The sequence below is a fragment of the Megascapheus bottae genome, chromosome 21, assembly GCF_031878675.1.
Source record: "Megascapheus bottae isolate mThoBot1 chromosome 21, mThoBot2.hap1, whole genome shotgun sequence".
Lineage (NCBI taxonomy): Eukaryota > Metazoa > Chordata > Mammalia > Rodentia > Geomyidae > Megascapheus > Megascapheus bottae.
Window position 1 is genome coordinate 3691247 of NC_143529.1, and position 27398 is coordinate 3718644.

At 38.8% G+C, this 27398-nt stretch overlaps 1 protein-coding gene across 1 annotated transcript in view; it reads left to right on the forward strand.

Moving 5' to 3' along the window:
* Positions 1 to 27398, forward strand: part of Myo1b (myosin IB) — a 170254-nt gene that overhangs the window by 85972 nt on the left and 56884 nt on the right. Inside the window, exons 5-11 of the mRNA XM_090354504.1 lie at positions 2941 to 3045; positions 6490 to 6536; positions 11579 to 11642; positions 22503 to 22601; positions 24459 to 24562; positions 26263 to 26410; positions 26695 to 26813. Of these exons, the coding sequence (XP_090210630.1) occupies positions 2941 to 3045; positions 6490 to 6536; positions 11579 to 11642; positions 22503 to 22601; positions 24459 to 24562; positions 26263 to 26410; positions 26695 to 26813 (686 nt within the window). The remainder of the gene's footprint in view (positions 1 to 2940; positions 3046 to 6489; positions 6537 to 11578; positions 11643 to 22502; positions 22602 to 24458; positions 24563 to 26262; positions 26411 to 26694; positions 26814 to 27398) is intronic.

A 27398-nucleotide genomic window follows, 5' to 3' on the forward strand; every position in this document is an offset into this window, starting at 1 on the left:
TTTCTAGTGCTATCAGGCAGATTTGATCCTGAGCATTAATGCTCTCTGAGCATTAAAGGGTCTCTTAGAAAGCCAAGTACCAGTGATAGGCTGGCAGCTAATACCTATAATCCTAGCCAGCTATTTAGGAGGCTGAGATTTCAGAATCATGGTTGGAAACCAGCCTCAGGTAGGAAAAATTCATGAGAATGTTGTCTCAATTAACAACCAAAAGAGTTGAAAAGGAAGCTGTGGCTCAGGTAAGAGAATGCTAGTCTTGAGCATAAAAGCTTAGGGATAGCATCCAGTCTGTGAGTTCAAGCCTCAGGACTGGCACAAAAAGTCTTTTGGAGGTTAAATCTGTTGTATTGAACATCAAAAGATTCTTATTCAATATTGGTTCCCCTTCTTCATTGAGGTAGTTGGTTTCCCAAATCCATTCTGACCAGAATTTCCAGAAGACTCCCATGGCTCTACATGAGAGATTTCTCCATAGAAAGGTTCTTTGTTAGCAGAATAAATTAAATACCCAAGGCCTTTTATGTTTTATGTTTCTTGTCAGTTTACCTAAGAGACAAGTTGCCCTTTTATCTGAACTGTATACACTCTGTTTAAGACGTTTTGTTTCTAAATGTTTTCTGTCTCTTAGTTTTATCGTGGGTGGAAAGCTAGAATTTTTTTTTTTGTGGATCATGGGGCTTCATTGAACTCTGGGCCTGGGCACTATCCCTTAGCTCTTGAGCTCAAGGCTACCTCCCTACCCCTTGAGCACCCATTTCCTGTTTTCTAATGATTAATTAAAGATAAGGGTCTTACATTCTTTAGTGCCCAGACTGGCTTTTGAACTGTGATCCTCAGATCTCAGGCCCCTGAGTAGCTAGGAATACAGGCATGAGCCACCTCACCCAGCTTTGGGCTAGAAATTTATGTGAAGAAAGAATGTATACATAGTAATATCTTTCAGAGTAGGGGTGGAGGTAGGGAGCAAACATGCTGCTAAGAAGGCTGAAGAATGAAGCAAGCCTGGAGGTGAGTGGTCTGAGGGAGTAGACACTAAAGTTGGTACTGTTCATGTAATTTTTAGAGAGTTAGTTCTAGGAGATGAGTAGCTTACCCAAGGGGCAGGGCAGTCTTACCTAGACTGGAGAGCCCATGGGCCTAGAAAGAAACTATCATGTGGTAACAAGAGTTCCACCTCACTCATACAGAGGGAAATGTGTCTCCAAGGGCTTAGTGAAATAAAATCATATGCAATGCTGTCAGCTTGACCTGAGCAACAGGCCTATGTACACATAAGTTACCAACTTTGTATAGCAAAACCCTGAGAGGAGGAGAGCTGGTTTGTGAACTTTAAACAATAAAGACTGTTATCATGTGAATTTGAAAAGAGATGAAAAGCCTGTCCTTGTACACTAACAGTCTCTAAAGAGAGATAGCTGCAGTCAGCTGGGAGACCACCCGAGAATCTAATTAGCCTCCTTTTCATTATCCAGAAAGCAAATTGAAGGGGTTTTCAATGCCAATTACTGAATATCGATCCATTCTTCAGTTATATTTCTCAGCTCCCTGATCTTCACTTCTTGTGTGTCATACATGCTAGTCCTCCAAAGCAGTCATTTTAGGACTTGAGATTAATGTGACCTGTTCTGAGTGTGATTCTTGATGCTGTGAAATTCCTGTGAACTATACTTTCAGGTTTTTCAAAAGGCCCCAATACCCACTATGGGCAGTGCCCACAAAGTGGCATTCCAGTTCTTCATGATTTCTGTAGTAATGGGAGATGGACTGAAGTCTACCTGCAGATCTCCCCTCAAGACAAAGCAGTATTAGGATTGCTGCATTGCATCCATAAACAGAGGCACTGTCACACAAGTCTGGGAAGCCTCCTGCCCCCACAGTGGAACTAGATTGTATTTGAGATAAAGCAGGTTTTAGGAAGATTGGTTTGCATTTCTTGTCTATCCAGACTGGGGTTTATTTGTATTCTGTCTACATGTAGAAGCTGAGCATTTCCCAGATTCTTATGATAAATTCGACAGCTGTGCAGGGAGCAGATTCCATAGGCAAATAAATTTGGGGAAAACACAGCATGCTAGATCCTTTTCAGAAATTCATGGCATATTAAAGCCTTTAAGAAGCCCTATGATAAGGAAGCTTCTTTCACCATTATGTTGCTTATTGTGACCCCAAAGTCATTTGACTCTAGATCACTCTTCTAACTTGAATGCCTATTCATTTTCTTGGTATTTAAAGGATCAGACACTAGGACACAGATCCTGGGAGGTGACATGGATTGATAAGGGAATGTTTAATATCGTTAAATATAGACTTTGTCCACTTCCTCAATTTGAGTTTAAAACTTTTTTGTCTTTTTGTATTACTTTGTCTTTTCTCAGCTTAACTTTCAGGGATACTTGTAAAGCATACAAAAAATGACTGTGCCCTGGAGAGCTTGATCAAATTCCCACATTAAAGCTGCTTAGTTTCAGAATTGAAGAGTAATCAATCTTTTCTTAATTGTGAGCAAACCAACTTGATGTAGGACACATTCTGAACGATTCTTTTCAACCTTAGAAACACATTTGGCAAAGATACTCAGGTTACCAAGTTATTCTTGGCTTGACTCATCTGTAAAACAAAATATAATAATGGCATGTACTTGATTGCTTTAAGAAGATAATTCTCCTGAGATTCTGTTGACTGTGTTACTAAGCAATCTTTTTAACAGTCCAGTGATAACCTTCAAGCACAATTCCTATTATATCTGAGCCAATGGCATGTCATTGAATTGAAATTGCACACACTGAAAAGAATTTCCCAAACCTTATTTGCTCCGAGGAATAAAGGCAATTGAAAGCACTGCTGATGTGTTCTCTCCCCCTCAATCTTCATCCCTCCATACACAGTTTTTTTTTAAATTTTTCTGCATAGTTGATTAATGTGGCTTGTTTTCATCCACAGAGGCCAGCAAGCTTGTTATGTCCTATGTGGCAGCTGTTTGTGGGAAAGGAGCGGAAGTTAACCAAGTCAAGGAACAGCTTTTGCAGTCCAACCCAGTCCTGGAAGGTAGGATGTTCTGTGCTCATTAGGTCAACATAACTTAAAGAGATTTCATTTTAGGGACAGGTCACGTACCTGGTGAGCTGGGATGTGTTGGCCATCAGGGAGAATAGGGAGAGATTCATGCTAAAACATCTTGAGCAAATAACTTGCATCCTACACACACTAAACTTTAGGTGCTTATTGGAGGGAACAGTGTACTGATGGAAAACGAGCTTTCTCACTTACATTTTTCCCCTATTCAGTTTCTATTTGAATTAATTACCTTTTTCTTTAGAAAGATCCAATAGTATTTTGCCTGTGATGGGGTAGTGCTGTTTTATCATTCAGGATAATACCTGTGGCTAGTTATTTCTCTTGTCATGGAAACAAGGACGCATAACAGGGAAACATTTGAGGGCTAGTTTTCTTCAGAGTCATGGAAAGTTTAAACCTGACTGTAGAGCTCTCAACATTCTATGGCTCATTACCATGGGTAATGAGCTAGGAGACCAAGTTGAAGTACTGACAGAGTAGGTTTCCATTCTGAGCTCTTCTCTTGGTATGTAAGTAACTGCCACCTGCTGTGTACTCACTGGGCCTCTTTGTGCATGCCTTGAAAGAGAAAGCAAGGTGGAAGTGACGTGTCTCTTCTTATAAGGTCACTGGTCCTCCATGAGTCCACCACTCTCATGACTCATCCAACCCTAACTAAGCCCCAAGGCTGCTCCCACTCACAACCATCATTTTGAGAGTGAGAGCTTCAACATGAGTTAGAAGAACAGTACAATAAGGTGGTTAGAAAATGAAGTTAGGGATGAATTCTTTTAATTCTACAGGTATATCATATATCTTGTGTAGACAGAACCCTCCCCTGTTGTGAGTTGGGTTTTTTGTTGTTGTTGTTTTGTGGGACTTGAACTCTGGGCCTGTGTGTTGTCCCTGAGCTCTTCAGCTCTAGGCTACTACCCTTGAAGTGAAGCTCAGCTTCCCCTTGAACCACAGTTCTACTTCCGGTCTTCTGGTGTTTAATTGGAGACAGGAGTCTCGTGTACTTTAGTGTAGTTCTCGGACTGGCCTTGAACCATGATCCTCAGATCTCAGCCTCTTGGGCAGCTAGGATTATGGGCATGAGCCACTGTGCCTGGCCCCTGTTGTGTTTTTTATTCAGGCTCAACACCTTTTTCTTTATTGGAGATGCTCCTAAGCCCTGAGCATTCCCTTGACCCCGAAACACACTCCTGATTCAGTGTCAGCATTCTATAGTTTTATTATTTAGATGGTAAGTAAGAAGACTGAATCATCTGTTTATGTTGGTTTTGATCTTTTTACTATTCAGTATCTTCACTAATGAAGAAACTGTAGAAAATGACCTCTCTTCATTTTATTGTTTCAAGATCTGGCTTGTTCTTTTGCTCTTAAGCTAGGTGGATACATGTGTGCTGTATTTCCATATGTTTCTTTTAAGAATACTGAGATGTGAGGAAACAGTACTGTGGAATGCTGTAGCTTGAATCTGTGACTGGTATTTGAAACTAGGCTATAGTACAGGAAATGGGAGAAATGTCCACCATGGACATGTATTATGTTCTGTGGGAATGCTTTACTGTTTAACTAGAGCTGCTACTGTAAATGAACATTAGAATAGCAAGCTTAATAAAAAACAACAACAATCCCCAAACAAAACAAATTGAGGAATGTGTTTTGAGTGTTCTCTAATGGAACACTGTTTTTCATTAATTTTTTTTATTGTCAGGATAATGTATAGAGGGTGTACAGTTGCATTCATTAGGTAGTAGGTACATTACTTCTCACACATTGATATCCAACACGCATCTCCACCTGTTTTCTATGGAAGGAAGAATTTGGTGTCAATATCCCAATGTGTTTTGGCTCAAGCAGTATCTGTATTGCAATGAATTGTGTTTGTGTTGCCTGCAAATTTTATTTGAACTGATCTTAACCCAACAATTTCTTTTAAACAAAGAATATGAAACAACCACCTAAGGTGAAATATAATTCATCAGGTTTGGCTGCTGAAAAGTCAAAATGTAAACTTAAATACACTCCTTCAGGTGGAGTTAGCTGACTTTTAAAAGTAACATCAGCTTTTGGTCTTTTGTGCTCAGATGAGCATTTGTTACTTCTAAAACCTTTTCTCCCTACTTAACTTTTGAAGAAGTTATGGTCCTTCCAGAGATTTGACCCTCAGCCACTTATTTCAGTGGTTCATTTTTATTCACAGTGTCATCATGCTTTTGCTCTCTGCAATGGGATTTGGGGTTAATGGTGAGGTTTTGTATTGTTTTTCTGTTTCTGGTACTGGGGCTTGAGCTCAGGGGCCTGGATGCTGCCCCACACATCTTTACTTCCAGCATTCCTCCCCCCATCAGTTAATTGGAGATAAGTCTCATGGATTTTTCTGCCTGGGTTGTCTTTGAACTGCAATCCTCAGATCTCATCATTTTGAGCAGCTAGGATTATTGGCATGGGACACCGGTGCACAACTGCAAATGTAGAATTTCATATCGTTCTTTAGACTTACTGATTCTGAGTCTTCTCTTTATTGAACAAGATCTTTAGGTAATAGGGTTGCAGGTTAAAGTTTGAAATACACTGCAACGAATAGGTGCCTCTTCTACTTATATGACTTGGGTTTATACCCTTTAACTATAATACCACTCTGTTGCCCTTTTCCCAGGTGAATTTTGTAAATAGGCATGAAAAAGCGATCTTCTCACCTAATCACTCTATTTTCACCTTTGTTAATAAGGAGCTTTTTCAGTCTGGGATAGTGTCACCAATGTGATTCTCTCTTGGGCCTTCATTTAAAAAGGGAGTCCCAAAGGGGACTTTTTTTCTGAATAACTAAGATGGGAACAGAATTACAGTTTGCATTAATGGCCAAATTAGTTTCTTTTTTTGGTTCCACGTTTTATGTGTGATAGGCATGAGCTAATGAAACCATGCCAGCACCTTTTATACTACTGCAAATGACTGTCATTTCCAAACCTCAGTATTAAGCTTTCTGTATTTCAGGGTTATATAATTAATCACATATTTCAAAATCATTACACAGTTCAGAGTTTTTCTTCCTTCTCTGATCAAGAATCTTCGAGTTCTATTAAATCTTTGAAAGTACTAAGTAATTAATTAAATAACCTTGTTCACTGACTGTAATGGAGGAAGGATGAAGGTCTTGCTGGCTGTCCGCTTACCTGATAGATTCAGCAAGATTAGCTTTAGTGTAATATTTGCAAGACTTTCATGAATTACAGAAATGGCTCCTTTTTCTCTGGATGAATAATAAAACTTTTATTAAATGTATTCTGTGAAAATTTTGGACAGGAATGTCACTGCTACTGATTGAATTTGTCAAGAATTACAGATGTCAAATACTGTATTTGCTTAATTTGTCTGCTTGCAGTTATTTTTTCTGTCAATTTCAATTTCATGTTTCTTTCTTACTAGCTTTTGGAAATGCCAAGACTGTAAGGAATGACAACTCCTCTAGATTTGTGAGTATTTGTACAAGCTAAAGTATTAACATCACTATTTAGTTTGTATATTTAAGCAATCAATAGATGTTTAATATTTCTCAAAACATAAATTTTAATATGAGAAGAGAACCATCTCTATTGAGATGCTGAAAATCTTATCAGAACTATATATAATATTTCATAATACAATATTCTAGGTTTATTATATAATTTATATTGTCATATATAATTCATAGTCATACAATACATATTGTAAATATTGTGATATAAAATGACATACATATTTATATGGATATATGTAAGTATATATGTATTTGCTTTCTAGAATTTTCCTTTGTAAGTATTCTTAGAGTAACAAGGTATTTATCATGTTTTCTTAGTTTCTTAAATCATAAAATTCTATGATTAATTTATGAGTTTATTTAGAATAGCTTTGAATTATCTGCGTTTTAGTATTTAGAAATTATAATTAAAACTTGGGGAAAAAGAAAACTACACTTAAAATGTTACGTTTATATACCATATCACCTTCTCTCTTATTTGGTGGTCCGAGAAAGGATGGGAATACAAATACCCTGAAATTTCTGTAGAGATAAAATAGGACTGGTGAAAAATATAAAGGTGTGGAGAGGCATGTGTGTGTACGTGTGTCTATGTCTCTGTGTCTGTATAGGTACAGATAGAGCTATACAATAAGAGCCAAAAAGCTTGTTGAAGTCTTCCCGTGGCTGAATTGGAAAATGCTAGCTACTTCACTAGGAAGAAGAACCTGATCTTTGGAATGTTTCTAGCCTCCTCTCTCATCACTGTCCAGGAGATACCTCATACAGCGGGATAATTGAGCCTCTTTAGCTGTGCCATTGTCTTTCCTGCGACTGAACATTGGAGAGACACTCCCTAGCATATTTCAGACAGATGTGCTGGGTGTGATGGTGGTGTTTCAATTTTTTTCCTTTTGCTATGATTTGTATATTTTTGTGAATGTGCATGTATACTGGTCCTGGGGCTTGAACTCAGGGTCTGGACTCAGGGCTTGAACTCACTGTCCTTGAGTTTGCTTTCCCAAGGCCAAGTGTTCTGCCACTTGAGCCTCAAAGCTGGCTTTGAGCTGTGATCCACAGATCCCAGCCTCCTATGTGACTAGATTACAGATGTGAACCACCCACACCTGGCTGTACTTTTTTTTCTTTCTTTTTTTTTTCTTGCCAGTCTTGGGGCTTAAACTCAGGGCCTAAGCACTGTCCTTGGGCTTTCTCAGGGCTAATGCAGTACCCCTTGCCACAGAACTGCTTCTGGCTTTTTCTATGTATCTGGTATTAAGGAATCGAACCCTGGTCTTTGTGCATGCTAGACAAACACTTCTATTCTTCTATTACATTTCTTTTAAGAAAGGGAAAAACAAATTAAGGCTCTGAATATCATTATTTTTGTTTGACCCAGGTCTTTAGGATGTGGGTAATACACTGAGTATCTACTTTGTATAAAGCATTGAGATAGACCTGGAGAGTGTAGGAAAGAACTTGTAGAGCTGGGGAAGTGTCATTAGCCAACCTTTCATTTAGTAAGACTTAAAAAAAATCAAAATTAGTTATTTAAAGACTAGGTTGGTTGTTTTTTAATTTTTTTTTTTTGGTGCCGGTTCTGGAGTTTGAACTCAGGTTCTAGGTGTTGTCCTTAAGCATTTTTGCTCAACACTAATACTCTACTCCTTGAACCAGACTGTACGTCCAGATTTTTTTGTGTGTGCTCAGTTGGAGGTGAGAATCTCTTGGATATTTCTGTTTGGGCTGGCTTCAAACCATGATCCTCAAATCCTGTTCTTAGACTAGCTAGGATTATAGATGTGAACTGCCTCACTAAGTTTTTAACATAAGCATAGACCTATCTTCCTGCATCTCCCCTGTGGCCTATGGACTTTGCTCAGTCTTTATAGAGTTCAGTTGGTCATTACTGTATTGTAGGTCCCCATGATACCCTCTTGCTTCTAGAATAAGATACAAGCTCACGTCAAGGCATAAGACCAGTATATGCCGGGCCTGTCCTGTTGGGAGCTCTTCTCTGTGTTTCTTTACCTCAGTGTCTACCTCAATTACATTGGCCCTTGTGTCTCTCAGGCTTAGCCAGCACCTCTGGACCCCAAGCTTTTGCATTTGTATGTTCTTCTGTGTATTGTGCACTGTCTCTAGACCTGTGTATGGCCAGCAGCACGTATGTCCCTCTTCAATTCCATGGCACCTTTCATAGACCCTGTGAATTCATCCTGCTTTTATGTTCTTAACATTAGTCTCTGGAATTACTGAATTGGGTTACCTCACTTATATCATCATTGACTTGAGGCATTAGTAGAGGCCATGAGAATGAGTACCTTGGCTTCCTTGGATATCCTGATGATTGTAGTAGCTTGCACCATAGTGGTACCATAGTAGACAACTTACAAGGTATCCATTGATGAAAGATACCTGTTGGTAAGAAGTTTACATACTAATTAGAATAATTAAATGTACCTAAAAATAATTGTAACACAATACATAAAATATAAGTTCCCTAGAGAGGTACAAATGAAGTTTTTTGGACACATAGAGGAGAAGCTCTGAAGCAGGGGGCAGTCTGAGGGAGCTTGTGAGTTGCAAGTGCATTAATATCAAGAGTAGGAGGTACTGCCAATACATCTTTCAGAAGCCTACAGAGAGAGGGAGGGTGGGGGGATTGGGTAGGCCTGAGTTTGCCAGAGTTTAGGGCTGTTAGACAGGAGGCTATGTGAAGGAGTCTCAGGACCAAGGACTGAAAAGATAGGTCAAGGTCCCAAATGGAGAACACTAATAAATGTCACTTTTAGACATGTAAGTGACAGATAGCTACTGATTGTTTTCAAGTAAACTAATGATAAGATCACATACAAAATTTTGAGGTGAAATTGAGGTGTAGCTACACAGCACTGGAATTGGCATTCTAGTATCACAGGGATTCTCTCTACTGTCTCGTGGTTTATCTGTGGTTAGAGCTTCCTTTTCTGTTCACTGTGGTGTTCATTTTGCTTTCTTCACATCTTCGATCCTTTGAGATAAGTTATCATCATTGTCATCATCACCTTCACCCGCACTCTCAAAACCAACTTAATTCTGTTTCTATGGCTCACATGTACGTATGTCCTTATACATACTTAGTCACAGTGAAAGAATTTCACCTCCTGTGTCACTGGTCTCTTTAGCTTGTCTCTTGTGTCTCCATCAGCATGGAGCACCTACTTCACTGTGCCCAGTTCCCTAGTCTACATTCCTGGAGTTTCTTTGGACTGTTTATTTCCTCCATCCAAATTCATCATTGTGATTCTCTGCATAGCTCTCATCTTCATTTGCTTTTGTCCTTTATTACTCATTCTTGAAGCCACTAAAACTTCTCTAATCACTGTAGGTACCTGCTATCAGCGACATGCGGGGTTTGCTCCATTTCAGTCCATTCTATACTTCCTAGGTGGATCTTGTAAACTGCCATGTCTTCAGTGATGTGGCATGCTGTCAGAAGAGTGTCTCAAAGTCAGGTGTGCTCTAGCCTTAATTCCTCACTGACTGTCCTAACAGATAGATGCCAGTTCTTCTGCTAACCTCTTAGTACTCTCCCATCTCCTTGTCTGCTTAACAACTGAGACTTTGTATTTCAGCTGGACCAAGTATCTCATTCTCCCTTGGTCCCCATATCATAACCCACTGTAGGGTATATCCTCCTATACTGGAATGTCTTGTTTACTTTTCTCCATTCCTCTCTAGGCTGTAAGCTGCTTGGAGGTGTGTGTGGGAAGTGAGGGTCTTGTGTTTTCTTTGGCCTACTTCTTCAGCATGGAGGAAGTGCTTGGTAGACATATGTTTAATGAACAAGACTTAAAAGAGTGGATGACCATGGAAAAGGAGGTGGGGAAAGAGCATCACATAAGCCAGTGAGAAGCCACAAATTGCATTGTGGATGGAGTTTCATGTAGTTACATTTATTCTTTCTTCCTATCATTTGGAAAATTAATTCTCAGGGGGAGTTACATACAAACTGTCTATCGGACTTTGACTAAGGCAAGATATAAAACAAAAACAAAGGCCAGTTACTAAACAACATAACCTGCTGCAAAACAAGAAACAGCTGCCTGGGTTATTCTGTTACTCTGGTTTTTTTATTATTATTATTTTTATGATTGGTCATGGGGCTTGAACTCTGGGCTTGGGTGCTGTCCCTGAGTTGTTCAGCTCAAGGCTACCACCCTACCCCTTGAGCCATTGCACCACTTCTGGTTTTCTAATGGTTAAATGGACATAAGAGTCTCATGGACTTTAGTGCTGGGCTGTCTTTGAACCGCGATCCTCAGATCTCAGCCTTGTGAGTAGCTATGATTATAGACATGAGCCACCGCACCCAGCTTCTGTTACACTTTAACCAGGCAATTATAAATGAATTCTTTTTAGTATTAAACTATGTGTATACTCTTTCAAAATAAAGTACAATATGTACTGGGGTTATATATTATTAAATAGGATAAAAAAAAGCCTCCCTCCCCCCCAAATCAATAATTAGTCTTTGATTCTAAGCCAGTTCTGCCACATAGTCAAGTGTTTGATTGGAGTAGATATAAAAACAGAATTTTTATTTGTTGCATTTTAACCAATTTGATATATTTGTAGTTTGTAGCTCTGGCTTAAAGTATATTTTGCCTATAAAAATGAAATCATTGTTTTTCCCCATCAGTGCATATGGAAGGATTACTTTTTGCCCAGTATTTTTTCTTGATTAGAGAACACATATTCCTAAAGTTTGAGAAACGTGTCTGAAATGGAAAAAACACATGATGGCTAAGATCTGTTCTTAATTAAGCAACAAGATAGATTAACTTTGAGCTAATGAGGCATTTAGTATGAATTATTTATAGAGACATATTGTTTGGCAGCCTGGTTTATGACCTGCCTTTCTTAACTACACTTAAACAAATGTGTAAACATAGGGACTTGCTATCCTTTTCTCTTAAGATGTACAATAACCACTTTGAATTGAACTGGAGAACTCACCAAGTCTTTCTCTAACAGGGCAAATACATGGATATTGAATTTGACTTTAAAGGTGATCCACTGGGAGGAGTGATAAGTAACTGTGAGTATTTTACTTCAGTTTATTAAATGAGGTGCTGAGAACTAAAGCATCTTTATAATAGAATATTTTAAATACCTAAGGCTTTAAGATCGATAGTAAAATGGTTCTTTTTCTTTTATTTTTTCTTTCTTTCCTTTTTTTTTGGGGGGGGGGGTTGGTCATGGGGCTTGAACTCGGTCTGGGTGCTGTACCTGAGCTTTTGAGCTCAAGGCTGCTGCCTTACCGTTTGAGCAACAGCACCACTTCCAGTTTTCTAGTGGATAATTCCCAGGCTGGCTTTGAACCACAATCCTTAGATCTGTGCCTCCTGAGTAGCTAGGATTACAGGTGTAAGCCGCTGTGCCCAGCAAAATGGTTCTTTTTCTTATTTGTAGAAAGTTAACCTTGACATTTCATCCTTTGCTTCATAATATGATATAATTTTTGTTTTTGCCAGCCTTGGGGCTTGAATTCAGGGCCTGAACACTGTCTTTGGGCTTTCTGAAGGCTAGTGCTCTACCACTTGAACCACAGCACCACTTCTGGCTTTTTCTGTGTATGTGGTACCAAGGACTCGAACCCAGGGCTTCATGCATGCTAGGCAAGCATTCTACCACCTGGCCCTGTGATATAATTTATAAATAGTTTGAAAATAAATGGTTACACATACATATAGATACATGCATATAGTCCTATCCTGTACTTGTACAAACAAATCTGTTAAAAGATCTTCCAAAGGTTATTTTGTTTGACACAATGCTTGTATGTCTATGTGTCTAAAGATAGAATGTAAGTAATTGATTTTCAGTTATTTATTTACTTGTTTGTGTGTTTGTTCTGTGGTGCAGAGGATCCAACCCAGGGCATCACATATATGAGTGAGCCTTTCTACCACAGAGCTACCGTTCATTTTTTTCTAGCATCCAATACAAGGAGTGGGTCTGTACTTAAAATGTGATTTTAAGAAACTTTGCTTTTGTTTCAATATATTTATAAAAGTTTGAGGTGTGATATCTTGTTAGGTAAAACACAGCTTCATTAGCTTCTTTTAAACATGACTATAACTGTTGAAGTAAAATGTGATCTGTTAAAGGCTAAAAAACATAACAAAAATCTCGAGATCAAGGCAGATATGTTTAATAGCTCCGAGTGCAATATTCTGTAGCAGGCATGAAAGAGCCACACTAGCCCATAAATCCGATGTCAGTGTTTTAGAGTCAGTACCCATGGCATTACCCTGGTGTCTCTGCATATGTTGGTTTTGTGAATGGTTATCTTGGAAATTTAAGACAAGACAGGGATCTGTGCAAAACCCCCCATCCCACCCCAGCTACAGGCTGGTATCCTCTTGAATATCCTGAGTTGAGGACCTCAGCATCAAATTTCTCATAGCTTCATGACTCCAGGGGATTGTATGGATAGTTAGAATGAGAAAAAAAATCAGAGTTGATGAAACAAAAAATGGAAGAGGTGGCAAGAGAATTTAGAGCTAATGATTGATTAGTGCAGAACACTGCACTTCTTCAAGGGAAACATTTTACTGAATCACAACTGTGTAAAATGAGTGGTTATGTGGTCAAAGACATAAATAGCCTAGAACCCCTGTGTTCTGAGAGTGTCCCCCAAGTTCTTCCTGACCAACCATATAACCAGAAGAATGCCATTTGAAACTTGGTGTTCCAAATAATCTGGAAATGCTGTAATGCTGCTTTTTAAAAAAGAAAACTCTCACCATGATTCAGAAAATAACTTACTAGAGCTTTAGTTTCTTCATCTTGGAAATAATAGAAATGAATTAGATGGGTTCTAAGATCCTTTCCATTCTGTAGTTCTTAAGTGATTTTATTTTCCATTTGTGTGCTACGCATTGGGACTGTTCATATTTATAAGAACCCATTTGCTAGAGAAATCCCTTGAAGGGTAAGTTCTAATATGAATTAAAAGAGGGTAGGTTGGTGTTATTTAGGGTATATGATTTTATATGCCAAATATGGGAGCAAAATACTTACATAAACTTACAAAATACTTACAAAATACATACATAAAGATGTATGAAGTAACCAGAAACCAGTTATAAACTATTATAGCTCCTGACAAACTTGTCAGGCAAGTTCCTGTCACAACATATAGTAGCACATTCCAAGACCACTTTTTTTTTTTAGAAATGATTCATTTTATTGTGAAAGGTATTTATATGTATAGTGTTCTTTTTTACAAAGCATATAAACTCTAGTTATTACATTAATAATATTCTTTTTTTAAGTGAACCTCAGTTTACTATTGTTTTTATTATATCATTCGAGCCAAACATGCTGGAATGACAATGAGTATTGCTCTTGAGGATTGTAAGAAATTTAATCGGGAGGTACTTTATTCAGAGAAAACAGCTTTTGTTTTAAATTGTGAAGTTGTAAGTTGTAAACAGAAATGTCATCCTGCCTCCTCATTCTTGTAGTATCCATGGAGAATAAATACTAAACACTCAGTTCTTTCATAGTTAAATTAATGTATCTTTGGGAATGGATTTCATGTGGTGTTTGTTACCATTTGTTCCCACAGTGAAAAATTGTATTGAAATTGGTGGTAATGGGAACACCCTGGTATTTGAGTATCCTTTGCTTTGGGGAAGAAAGGAGCACATTAGTGGCGAAGAGCACATTCTTTACAGGAATTTCACCCTCTACAGATTGAGGTCTGACTCATAAGTGGCCAGTGGGAGTGCCTACTGCTGGCTTAAAGGGGCTGTGAAGCAGTAGGTAAATCCAATTTAGAGTTCTCTCCAGGATGCTACAATTTAGCTTCATGTAATGTGGAAGAGTGTAAGGTTTGTCATTTTATATTAAGTGTATGCTATCTCCTTTCCAACCACCATGTAGTAAAGGCATACATTGTTCTTAGTTAAACTTATTTCCCCAAAAGAGGTATGAGATCGCTGTTGACTACCAGAAAGTGGGAAAAGAAAGGCACGTAACTCATCTCTTTCTTTCTAAAATAGGTGTGCTATAGAATTTAAGTCTAGAATTTCCTTGAGAGTTACTTACTCCCTAAGGTTAGTGTCATTAGGAGAGAAATGTGACTGAAATAGAAGATGACAAATATTTGCCTTCAGTACAACAGAGAGTAAGGAAACGTAGCTAGTGGTTGATCTAATAGGAAATGACAGTTCCCCTACTTTATTAAGGCTGTTGATTTTTTTAAACATTTGTATTTGAGGATCTAGAATTATACCTAGTGTTATAGATAGATCACAGTTTGAGAAATCTGTTGTTTTTAATGTTCTTATATTTGTGGCAATTGGTGGCAATTTATATTGTGGAGAAAATGTGCTATAGATTTCAAAGCATTTTTATTTGCTAAAGAGAGAATAGCACAGAGAGCTATGTGCTTTGGAAATATTTTCTGATTTCACCCTGAATAAAATAAGGGCAAGAACTATAGCTGTTCTATTCATAGCGGGGTGACAAGAGCCTAGTGTATCCTGACACACAGTAGATATGTCAGTGCTAGAGGTGAGGATGGGATTAGTTGAATATAGGCGGTTCTGTTTCTTCTGCTTCATTATATAGGGCATGTTCCTGAGTCTGTTCATGTGACTCTTACTGGTCCATCCAATGTGATCTCTAATGTCTGAACAAAAAGACATTCACTTACTTCTCTGTTCATTTCTTTTCCTTTGAAATCTGCATAATAACAGCACTGATCTCAAGTTATATGAAGACATCAATTAGCATCTAAAAACACTTTTAATGTTAACTGGTACACAGTAGCCACTAAATAAATGCCGGTATTTTTTCATTATTAAATATTGCTTTGTTTGGCTGGGAGCGTGGCCTAATGGTAAAATGTTTGCTTAGCATGTACAAAGCCCTCGGTTTGATTCCTTGGTGCCATATACAGAGAAAGGCTGGAAGTGGTGCTGTGGCTCAAGTGGTAGAGCGCTAGCTTTGAGAAAGCCCAAGGACAGTGCTCAGACTCTGAGTTCAAACTGCCCCCCTCACCAGCCAAAAAAAATTTTTGATTTGTTCATTGTCTCTAACCCTTTGCCAAATGTGCATGCCCCATGGATGGGATACTTTTTTCTACCTAGGGCCATTTGGATATTTATAATGTTCACAAGTCATTCAAAATGATCAGTGTAGGCAGATAGCCTCAGGCAGTGGGCAGTAAACATATAAGAAGCATATGTGTCTGTCCCATTGTGTACCAAATGAGCTCATGAGCCCTATATGGTTCTCAGGCCAAATGTCTCTCTCCTCCCGTGCCCCTGCTAGACAGAGACTGAATGTGGTTTATTGCTGAATCTAAAATGCCTCTGACATCTGACACACACACACACACACACACACACACACACACACACACACACACACGTGGGATTATTTTGACTTGATTCCATACAGTTGAGAATGTTGTTGAAAAATACATTATTGGATAATTCTTCCCTCAATATTCAGTGCCTCTCATTCTAATGTTTCATTTTTAAGTCTTAGAAAGTAAAAAAAAAATTATCAGCAGTTGAATTATACCAATTGCTGTCTCTAGCTCAACTTAAAAAAAAAAGATTCTGTGAATTCTGATGGGAGGCACATGTGGAGTGTGTGGAATATTAACTCTTTTCTACTTGTCTCTGGAACTCCTTGGCTTAAACTGTAAAGTACTAGCCCTGTTAAGTACTGTGGCAGGGCTGTGGGTTAAGAATTGAGCACAGCAGGGTTGGCCTGTCCCAACCACGTGTGGCCTTCAGCTGGGAACATTGAGATGGTTGGGAGTGACTTGCAGAACTGGAAATGGGGTCCTCTGAAGGCTTTGTCATTCACCTACATGTCAGGCTCTAGCTGGGAGGATTTCAGGGCTGGAGCCCCCTCCCTGTGTCCTGTGTGGTTTGGGCTTCTTCCAGCCTAGCAGCTAGGTTCAGTCATGACAGCAAGTGTTTCAAGAGAACCTGGAGGAGGCCAGCCATAGCCTAGAAAGTCACATGTGATGTCACTTCTGTTATCCAGAGAAAGGAACAGAGAGCTTTCCTCTAAATGGAAAAGTGTCACTGGATTTGTGACCCTTTTATTTGATAAACAAATTTACCATGGTGTGATAAATTGGTTTTCAGAAATGGTGCCAGTGTGTATACCCTTGAGTAAGTCCTCTTTCTCATTGACTCAGGACTTCGATGTCAGCTTTGTGTTGGTCTTTGGAACAGTTAGCAAACATAGCATAACCAGAGTCTTGAAAAGTGGTTACATATTGGAGTTTGTCCGCCCTTGTCCCTAAGATCCTTCATCATGGCCCTGTGAGTGTGCTTGGCCTCCTCTGCAGGATGAGGAAAGGCATGTGGGATGAACTGTCAGACATGAGAATGAAAGTATCTTAGGTCAGCGTCAGCCTGTTGGCCAGCTTACTGCCAGCAAAGCCCAGCAAAGATCAGCCAAGCTGGCTCCAACCAGAACTGCCTAGCTGACTCTGAGGTAATAAATGGTAATGCTTTAAGCTACTGAGATTTGAGGTCGGTTTGTTATATGGCTTAAATTAACTCACATAGAGGTCTGATAAATAATATCCTTTCCTTCACTTTGTTTCAGAAAAAGGTGAAAAATGGACATGGGAATAAGTTGGAGAGAAATGGTTTGCTTACTGAGTGTTCAAGGCAAGGGTGAAATGAGGAACTTTGGTTTATCATCCAAATAGATTAAGTGTGCTAATAGACCTGGGACAGTTTGGTCTCTGGGCAGTCATTAATAGAATGAAGTATCCATTGGCCTCCATTCATCTCGCAGCATTGCAGAGTAGAACCAGGTGGGGGACCCGAAAGAGCGGAGCCCCATACACAGCTGTGTTCTACCTCCTGCTCGCAAGAGGGGAGAAGGGTTAGATTAGGAGAGGCTGGAGAGTTATTCTAAAGAAGATTCTTTCCACAGGAAATCATGACACAGGAGGAATTGACCCAGCCCTTCTTTACAGGGAAGCTTGGGGATTGAGCAGCTTGCTATTGATTCCTTTTGCTTTATATTTCTTTGGAATTTATCATACACTTACGTCATACTTTTACGTGTCTATGTCATGGCATATCGTCTCATCTACGAGGGCTATGGCCGTATCATTTTGTAGGATATGGAACATTGTTCTTTTTTTTTAATTGTGATTGACTTTGTTCTTTCATAACTTTAATTTTGTAACAACAACTCTTTGGTTAGAAGTAGAACTTCCTGTAATAACAAATCTTCAAGAAAACCCTAATCTGAGCAGTCCCCGGCTTCACTGAGATTAAGTGCTATAAAGGTGAGTAGGAGACCACCTGCCGGTGAATCAGTCCTCAGTTGCTCGATTCCTCAGTTACCACATACATAGAAAAAGCCAGAAATGATGTTCTGGCTCAAGTGGTAGAGCTCTAGCCTTGAGAAAATCCAAGGACAGTGCTTATGCCCTGCTTTCAAGCCCCAGGACTGGCCCTCCAAAAAAAAAAAAAAAAAAGAGTAACTACTGTAATATATCTTAACTAGATTTAATGATCGATTCATTTGTAACTTCAGGAGGCTTATTTTTGAGTGAGAAATTTTCTTAAATTTGAAGTGTTATAAATAGCAGTGGAGTTAGGGAACCGTTGTAAGGTCATCATGTTCTGGCTGTTTGACATCTTTAAAGCCTTAACCTGCAAGTGGATGGAGACTTGTGAGAAACCTACAGTCCTGTGATCAGCATCACATTTGTTTTGTTTTACTGTCGCAGATGTGCATAGTAAGTTGTTTGTGTAAAGATATTTGCTTGATCTTTTCTGAAATTTGTCTAATCATGATGTTGAGTTTTTATTTTGTCTTTTCAAAAAAAAAGCATAGAATTGATGTCAAAACATTTATTTCCCAAAAGTTCATATTCAGAATCTTCCCTTGAAACTATCAAGAGTTTTGCCCGTTAATTTACTGATATTGGGCAGGTTTTTGGAGGTAATTATCTAAGCCAAGGAGAAAAATGAGTTACTTAAAATTATGGGCGTATACTTGTTGTTTAATGTATCTTTTTGCTTTAATAAAGGGTCATAAGTCTATTTGAAGAACTCAGAGTGGTTTTTTTATTGAAACATTTTTATTGTGATATCTTTCTTAGGCTATATTCCAAGAGAAAGAGATTTTCTTTTCTTCTTTTCAGACTTTCTATTCATTTTATTTTTTGCCTATAAGAATGCTAAAAGAAGGGATGTCAATGTGTGAGAAGTTAATGCACCCTCTATCTGGCGAATATAACTGTAACCCCTCTATACACTGAAATTTTAAAAAATTATATAAAAAAAGAATGCTAGATCTGGGGCTGGGAATGTCTCTTAGTGTAGAGTGTTTTCCTAGCATGTATGAAGCCCTGGGTTCCATTCCTCAGCAGCACATACACAATAAATAAATAAAATTAATAAAATAAAAAGGGGAAAATAATTAAAAGAGAATAGGTCTTCCAGCTGGTACCATTGTGGACATTTTATTTCTTTTGACATGTTATGACTTGGGGAAGTTGCTCTATAACATGTTACATGCACATGTTGGGAAATAGCAACTAATTACTGAAAACTAAGAAAAACGATGACCTGATTCCTTATGTTGATATGGCAGGATGATTTCATTGTTTCTTTATCCCAGCCCCTTTAGTGTCTCATTTAGAGTGATTTAATAGGTTTAACATTTCCTTTGCAATGTAAATTTATATTAAACGTGATAGAACCTTTCATGTTTTGGAGAGTATGTAAGCAGCATCGGACTATCTGGAGACTCTCATACTCTTGCCTGCCCTAAGTATCTGACATCTAGTAATAACTCTTCACTAAATCTTATTAGCAGAGGCTCAGTCAGCAGTGGCAGAAGTACCTAAGGCAGAAGAGAAGGATGTGCCAGTGTTCTGCTTTGACTTAATTCAGAGGCATAATTTAAGTAGATTAAAGTGGTCAGGTGGTAAGTCCCTGTGGTGGATTGAGTTTATGTTCTCTTTGAGTAATTATTTGATGTGGCTTCATGCTGTGAGATTATGTTGGTGCCATGCACATTTAGTACAAAATACCAGTGGGGAATGGTTTTAAAAATTAGTAAATTATTTTGGGACAAACATTTTCCCTAATTACTTTCCTACCTGGAAGCTTGTGAGTTATGAGAAAAGTCATAAAGAAACTGCAGTAGGAGGCTCTGGGGTAATAGTATATGTATTTTAGCTAGTAAAACCTTCAAGTGCTTTGTAATGAAGGGTTCCTCATTTTGTGATAGAGTTATTTAGTGAAGTCATGTATTTCATACAAAGTGCATCATTTCTAAGAGCTTAAGTATCTTGTTTGATTTTTGCATGATATTCTAGTCATCGAAAGGTTTGAGTTGTGGCTCTGTTACTTACTGAGAATAGGATGTGAGCCTCATTTTTCTTCTAAGAAGCAGGCATTATAAATCTAGTAGAAGGTAGGTGTGTGGACTGATTATAAAAACAAATGAAGTGCCAGTGGCTTACTCCTATAATACTGGGTACTCAGCAGCTGAAATCTGAGGATTGTGCTTCAAAGCCATCCTGGTCCAGAAAGTCGGTGAGGCTCTTATCTCCAGTTAACTACCAAAAAGCCAGTGTAGAACACCAACCTTGTATAAAAATGATAAGGGAAAGTACCCAGGCCATGAGTTCAAATGCTAGTTCTGCCTCAAAATAATAATAGTAACAACAACAATAATGATGATGATAGTAATGATAATAATAATGGAAAGTACTAGATTTATAATAATAATGGAAAGTACCAAAGGCTTATTGAAAGTAATCTGCTTGTTTGCTTTGCATGTTTCCTTTTAAACACAGATATTACTGTGCTTCATATTCAAATGTGGTTGTTATTCCTGATGATATCAGCACGAGTGGGTCAAGTAGTACATTTGTCCAACATTCCTTTTCGCTTCACGCACAGTGATTGTTACTGTTTAACTCACTGTTCTTTTCTGAATCTTCTGTTCATCGCCATTTCTACACTTGTCGGATCAGTGTGTTACGGGTACATTGTTAGCCTGTGCTTTTTGAGGGGATTGTTTTGTGTGTATTATGTACTTTTAGAAGATGGTGGAAATGCTACCGAATACTTGCTGTGATATTTAGGATGCCACTATTGAGTGGGAAGGTAGTAGCAGGCTTGCAAGGTACACAGTACTTAGGTAATGGGTTTTGTTTTGTTTTGCCAGTCCTGGGCTTAAGCTCAGGGCCTAAGCACTGTCCTTGGATTTTTCTCAAGGCTAGAACTCTACCACTTGAGCCACAGCACCACTTCTGGCTTTTTCTGAGTATGTGGTACCAAGGAATCGAACCCGGGTCTTCATGCATGCTAGGCAAGCACTCTACCACTAGGCCAAACTCCCAGCCCAAGGTACTGGGTTTTGTAGTCACTCTGCATTCCTCACCTTCACCATCACTTCACGCCCAAGTACCTTGTCATCTCACCCTGAAAAGAGCCACTGCTGTTGATTGGGGTGGTGTGATAACATGTGATTCTGGTAGATTTGTAGAGGAGGCAAGTCTTCTGTGTGTATTCAGCACTGGGTCAGCCTTGGATCCTTCCTGCCACACCATGGGTGAGCAGCCAGTGAGATGATTGAAGGGATCTGTGCATGAAGGGATGACGTACACTGTAGTACTTGTTTATATTTCTCATGCAAAATCACTTTCTTCTCAACTTGGGGAATTTTTCTTTTTTTTTTTTCTTGGAGGTGAGTTGTAGGGCTTGAACTTGGCCTGGGCGCTGTCCCTAAGCTCTTCAGCTCAAGGTTAATGCCCAGCCCTTGAGTCAAGCCCCACTTCCTGATTTCTAGAGGTTAATTGGAGATAAGAGTCTCAAGTCCTTTTGTGCCTGGGATGGCTTTGAACCTTGATCCTCAGATCTCAGCCTCTTGAGTAGCTAGGATTGTAGCTAGGTGAGCCACCGTGCCTGGCTTCAACTGGGGAATTTCTTATGAGGGTTAGCTTATCAGTGAAGAAGCTGCCTAAAGGTTCTTTCTGAAACTGGAATATCATTGGAGCTCTTGGAAGGAAGCTCAGTCACGTGATCCATCATAATACATGTTTATCTTTACCTGCTATTATTCTGCACCCAATATCAGAATTTATTCCTTGAGTGAAACTTTCTTTCCCCATGTTATATCCTACTTCTACTTTTCCTTTTCTTAAATTTTGTAAAATTTTATTTTCAATTTGTAAATAATTCTACTACAACTGCAGGTATAGTCAAGGTTAGAACTCTTAATGTGCATGAGGCCTTGAGTTCACACCCCAGTATTTACAATAATGCTAATTATGAGTAGGAGAAGGAAGGAGAAGAAAGAAGGAAGAAGACCAGAAAGACTCAGTTCAGAAAAAATATCTTAGTGGACTACTTCTATTTTTCAGTTGCTATTTTTTTCTAATAGAAAATACATGATACGATGGTATGATACGAAGATATATAAATAAAAAATTCCTGCATCTTGTTTATACCTTTTTTGTATTTATATATTTCTGTACTTTTTTCATTTAGCTTAAAACCCTTTATTCCTTCAGCCTTGCAAACAACCAAGTGAATTTGGAATACCCTGGGACTTCTTACTCTTCAAATCTATACTGTTGAGCCTACAGTGTCTGTGCCTGCCTGTAATCACAGAAGCTCACGGCGAGCCTGGCTATATAGTGAAATCAGTCTCAAAACAAACAAAATTATAGCATTTAACTCAGCCTAAGCTCTGTCTTCAAAGGGTGGTATGGTTAATTTGGCAATTTTAGTAATTGTCATGCATCTTTTTGAAAGTCACACTGAAAGCATAACATTTTATTATAGAAAATGGGAGGGAAGCAAGGAAAGAAAAGGAAAGTATAACTGATTTGAAAGCAAAATAACTACCAAATACTGATTTGTTTCTTTAGATCTTCTAGAGAAATCTCGAGTGGTTAAGCAGCCGAGAGGTGAAAGAAACTTCCATGTATTCTATCAGCTGCTCTCTGGTGCCTCTGAAGAGCTTCTCAGTAAGTCCCTGTTTTTATATTTTAATTTTTGCTGTCACAGCATTTTGTAAAACACTCTCTTTAAAACCATTCCATATACTTCCCTTTCCTTCTTAAAAGTCTTCCATGACTCCTGCCTTGTTGAAGTAAAGAACGTGTGTGTACTTCTGCCATGCTGCAGCTTCTGCTTCAGATCCCTGGTGCTTCACTGGGGATTCTGCCTCAACTCTAGTTCACATAGATTAAAATGGACTCTCATTGGGGAGTGATGAGTCATAATTTAAAAAGATAAAATGTAAGGGTATTTCACCTGGGTAGAGAAATTGATCAGAGAACAGTAAGAAACAAAATGTTGATCTACAGTTTCAAAATAGCAAACAACACATCTACATATGATACAAAAAAACAATCTCATCCCTTAGATATTTTAGAGAGTTAGTATAAGTTAACAAAGATAGAATCCAATAGCCAATAGCTAAATGATAAAAAAAAGTATTGAATCAGTTGGTAAATAAGAAGCTGTATGAAGAGTTATCTGCATTCAGGAAGAAAAGCTAGGCTCACTAGTAAGCAACAAATACACATTAAAAAGGCACTGAATTGGGGCTGGGAGTTTAGCCTAGTGGTAGAGTGCTTTCCTAGCATGCACGAAGACCTGGGTTTGATTCCTCAGTACCACATACATAGAAAAAAAAGCTAGAAATAGTGCTGTGGCTCAAGTGGTAGAGCTGTAGCCTTGAGAAAGCTCAAGAGCTCAAGGACAGTGCCCAAGTCCTGAGTTCAAGGCCCAGGAGTGGCAAAAAAAAAAAAAGGAGGGGGGGGGAAAGGCACTGAATTGTCATATTAGCAAAAGTTATTTAAAAGAGCTAGCCAAGTTGTGACTGGTCTATTTACATTGAACTATAGGATGTCCAAGTCGTCGGTACCAGTGGCTCATGCCTGTAAGCTACTCAGGAGTTTGAGATCTGAGGATTAGCCTGGGCAGACAAATCCTAGAGACTTTTATCTTTAGTTAGCCAGCAAAAACCCAGAAGTAAAAGTGTAGTTCAAGTGAGACAGTGCTAGCCTTGAGCAGAGAAGAGTGAGAACATGAGGCTCTGAGTTTAAGCCCCAGGTCTAGCACAAAAACAAAAAAAAACAAAGGACTTCTTTATGGAGAACTAACTAGCAATCCTAAATGTGAGTCCCAAATTTACAGAAGCCTACCACTAGCCACATTGCTTTCTAGAATATATCCCACCAGACTACAAATGAATGTAAAAGTCAATTTGTGTAAAGAATGTTTATCATGGCCCTATATTTAGTCTTATAAACTAGAGAGAACCAAATAGATGGTGTTGAGAGAGCAACTAGACAGATATGTTTTAGTGGATCAGTATATTGAAGATTTCATATTCTAAAAATTTGGGAAGTGACTTTGTTCCCTAAAAATAAATACAAAAGCCAAATGCTGGTGGCTCACATCTATAATCCAAGGTACTCAGAAGCTTGAATATGAAGACCAGGGTTCAAAGCCAGATAGGAAAGTCAGCAAGAGTATCACTTCTAGTTAATCACCAAAAATATGTGAGTAAAGCAGTAGCTCAAGTGGTAGAGCACTAGCTTTGATCACACATGTTCAGGGACAGTGCCCATGCCCTGAATTGAAGCCTAGCACCAGCAACAAAAGGGCAAATTAATAGAGTAAATGTAAAAAAATAGAAGTTGAATAATGTACACCAATGAAAAAAATGATTTTTGTGAAATGGTCTTACCATCACTTGGATATCAATTTTTACTTTGTTGATTCAATATACACAATAAGAAAAGACTAATGAGATATGAAAGTTGATTACATTTATTGGAATAACATACCTGTTTATATTTGTGACTCAACAGACAAGCTTAAGCTTGAGCGGGATTTCAGCAGATACAACTACCTGAGCCTGGACTCAGCCAGGGTTAATGGAATTGATGATGCAGCCAATTTCAGAACCGTTAGGGTAAGAGGAAGTGCTTTTATTACATTTTAAAAAATGGGTCACGCCTATTGCTCAATCAGAGCTGGGAACAATTCTGAGTTTTCTATAAAGTGTAATTCATACTCCCTGATGTTTTAGAAGTATACGAGAATTTGTTATATTTTTTTATTAGTTTGGCTTTTCACTAGCTCAGCCACCATACAAAGTTGTGACGGCTGGCACTTTACTTAAGTGTGCAATTTTACCATTTATGAAAAGGAGCTTTTATGTATTATCCTAGGACTTGACTCTTTTAATGTTGGATTTAAATTCCATGTGTTTGCATTGCCAAAATGTTTTGTAGCCAAAGTTAATTTCCAAGTGTGAAAATTGCCCTTGGATCCTGTTAAATCAAACCTTTTTGAGACAGAAAATCCTGTTTTTATACAATTTTAGACAACTGATGTATAAACCAGAAGGATTAGCATTCCATATTCATTAGGTAAGAAGTGGATTTTACACAATACTCTCTTTTCTGCCTTTATGTGGCACGTTCTTTCAAAATTATTCCCATTATGACGTAATAACGGGGATTTACTTCCAGATGAGATGGCGGGGCTTGTGGGAAGGGAGGGGAGTAGGTCAGACTATATATACAGCACTAAACACGCATCTTCCAATCATTGTGTGTGAATGAAGGAGATGTAGGTATTTTTTCTCTGCTTTACTTTTCTGCGTTTGCTATTTTTCATAACAAGGACTGTATGCTATTCCCATTGCTGTGTTGCGCCCCCCTCCCCCATGGCACCCACACAGTAATTTCACCAGCTGTTCTCACAGAGAAAGCATCTCACACACTATGCCAATTTTATAAACTGTACAAACATCTTCATATGGAAACAATTGTCTCTTGACTCCTGGACATGATTTTGTTTAAGGGTTGAGTCCAAGGCCAGTTCACAACTGCTTTGTTTGGCACACAGCTGGCACCCATACAAGCTTGTGAACAGATGAGAGCCCCCTTGCCCCTGTTGTGTTTGAGATAAGGATGAAGCACTGCACTTTAACAAGCAATTGCTTTTCTCACATGTAAAACAAGCAGATATGTGTTTTCTTTGGAGGTTGTATAGAGTCATCTTGTTTGGGTTTGTTTCTAGTAGGGGAACCTGAATGTACAGCAGTGGAGATATAGGGCTCTTCCAAGCTTTCTCCTCTCTCCCCCTGTTTCTTACTCATTGCACACAAGGGATTCCTGTGGTCCTTAATCCACAATTTGAAATTGACTAAAGAAGATAATTCCTCCTCTGTCTTTTTCCCTCCCTCCCTCCCTCCCTCCCTCCCTCCCTCCTTCCCTCCCTCCCTCCCTTCTTTCCTGTTCTAGGGTTTAAACTTAGGGCCTTGGTACTGTCCCTGAATATACTGAAGGCTAGTGCTCTACCACTTGAGTCACAGTTCTGCTTAAGACTTTTTGCTGCTTAATTGGAAATAAGAGTCTCATGGTCTTTCCTGCCTGGGCTGGCTTTGAACCACAGTCCTCAGATCTCAGCCTTCTGAGTAGCTAGTATTACAGGCATGAGCCACTGGCACCTGACAATCTTGTCTTTTTTTGTGCCCCCCCCCCAAATTATTTTTTTTCCTCAAGACCTTTTTTCCCCTCAAAATAAAATGTACTATATCGTCTTTACCTTTCAAAAAGGCAAAAAGCCTCAGGAAGAAAATACATGTTTCATTTCTTTCCCCAGAATGCCATGCAGATCGTGGGCTTTATGGACCATGAGGCAGAGTCTGTCTTAGAAGTGGTAGCAGCAGTGTTGAAACTGGGGAACATTGAGTTCAAGCCCGAATCACGAGTGAATGGTTTAGATGAAAGCAAAATCAAAGATAAAAATGGTAAGTCAGTGATGAATCAGCATTGTTTAGCAAGGCTTTTTTTGAACTTCTACCTGGGCTTTTAATCTAGAAAGTGAAGCTTGCATTTTGCATTGATTTGAAAGAAAAAAAGTTTCTAGTGGAACTGGACAGGAATATAATTGTAACTAAAATTCTAAAGTCTTCTAATATACACAGATTTAGACTATTTAATTTGAGTGTGATTTAGAAAGAACAGGCTATGTCTCGATAAGGTTCTTTAACAACTTACCTGGAGTTACTTTCTGTGTCATCTTCCCTAACAGAGTTAAAAGAGATTTGCGAGTTGACAGGCATTGATCAGTCCGTTCTAGAACGAGCATTCAGTTTCCGAACAGTGGAAGCCAAGCAGGAGAAAGTCTCCACTACACTGAATGTGGCTCAGGTAAGCAAATGCACAAAGGCAAGTTTATTTTAAAAGACAATGACGTTTGTGTATGGAATTTTATTCTACAGGCAATTATCTCAGCTGTCAACAATGCATTGCAGGTATCCTTGTGGGTATTGGGGTCATGAGGAAAATTAAACTGATAAGGATCCTACCCTCAGGAACTCAGCATATTCTGACAGGAGGAACTGCACAACAATCAGTAGACATAATAAATAAATGATGTAGGCTAGCAGGTGCTAAATGCAGTGATAAAGAGAAACAACTAAAGCAGGATAGAGAAGGGCTTATAGGGTCAGGGAGAAGGAGTTGGAGGGAGGAAGAAAATGGCCAGATGGTAAAGGGACTGGAGTTGAAAGCAAGACACCTGCAGCTGGAACTCAGTTCAACATGGCTGGAACCAGAAATTGGTGTGAAAGTCAGGGTACTGTGAGCCTTTTGTGGATCAGTTTTCAAAGTGAGGCAGCTGGTTCACTGATAGCTTCATGTATGCATGATGTACAGTTAAGCACAGCTCAATGTTTTTTGCTTGCTACCATTTACTGATTTGAAGATTAGAGTGGAAGATCCAAATTTGTGGGG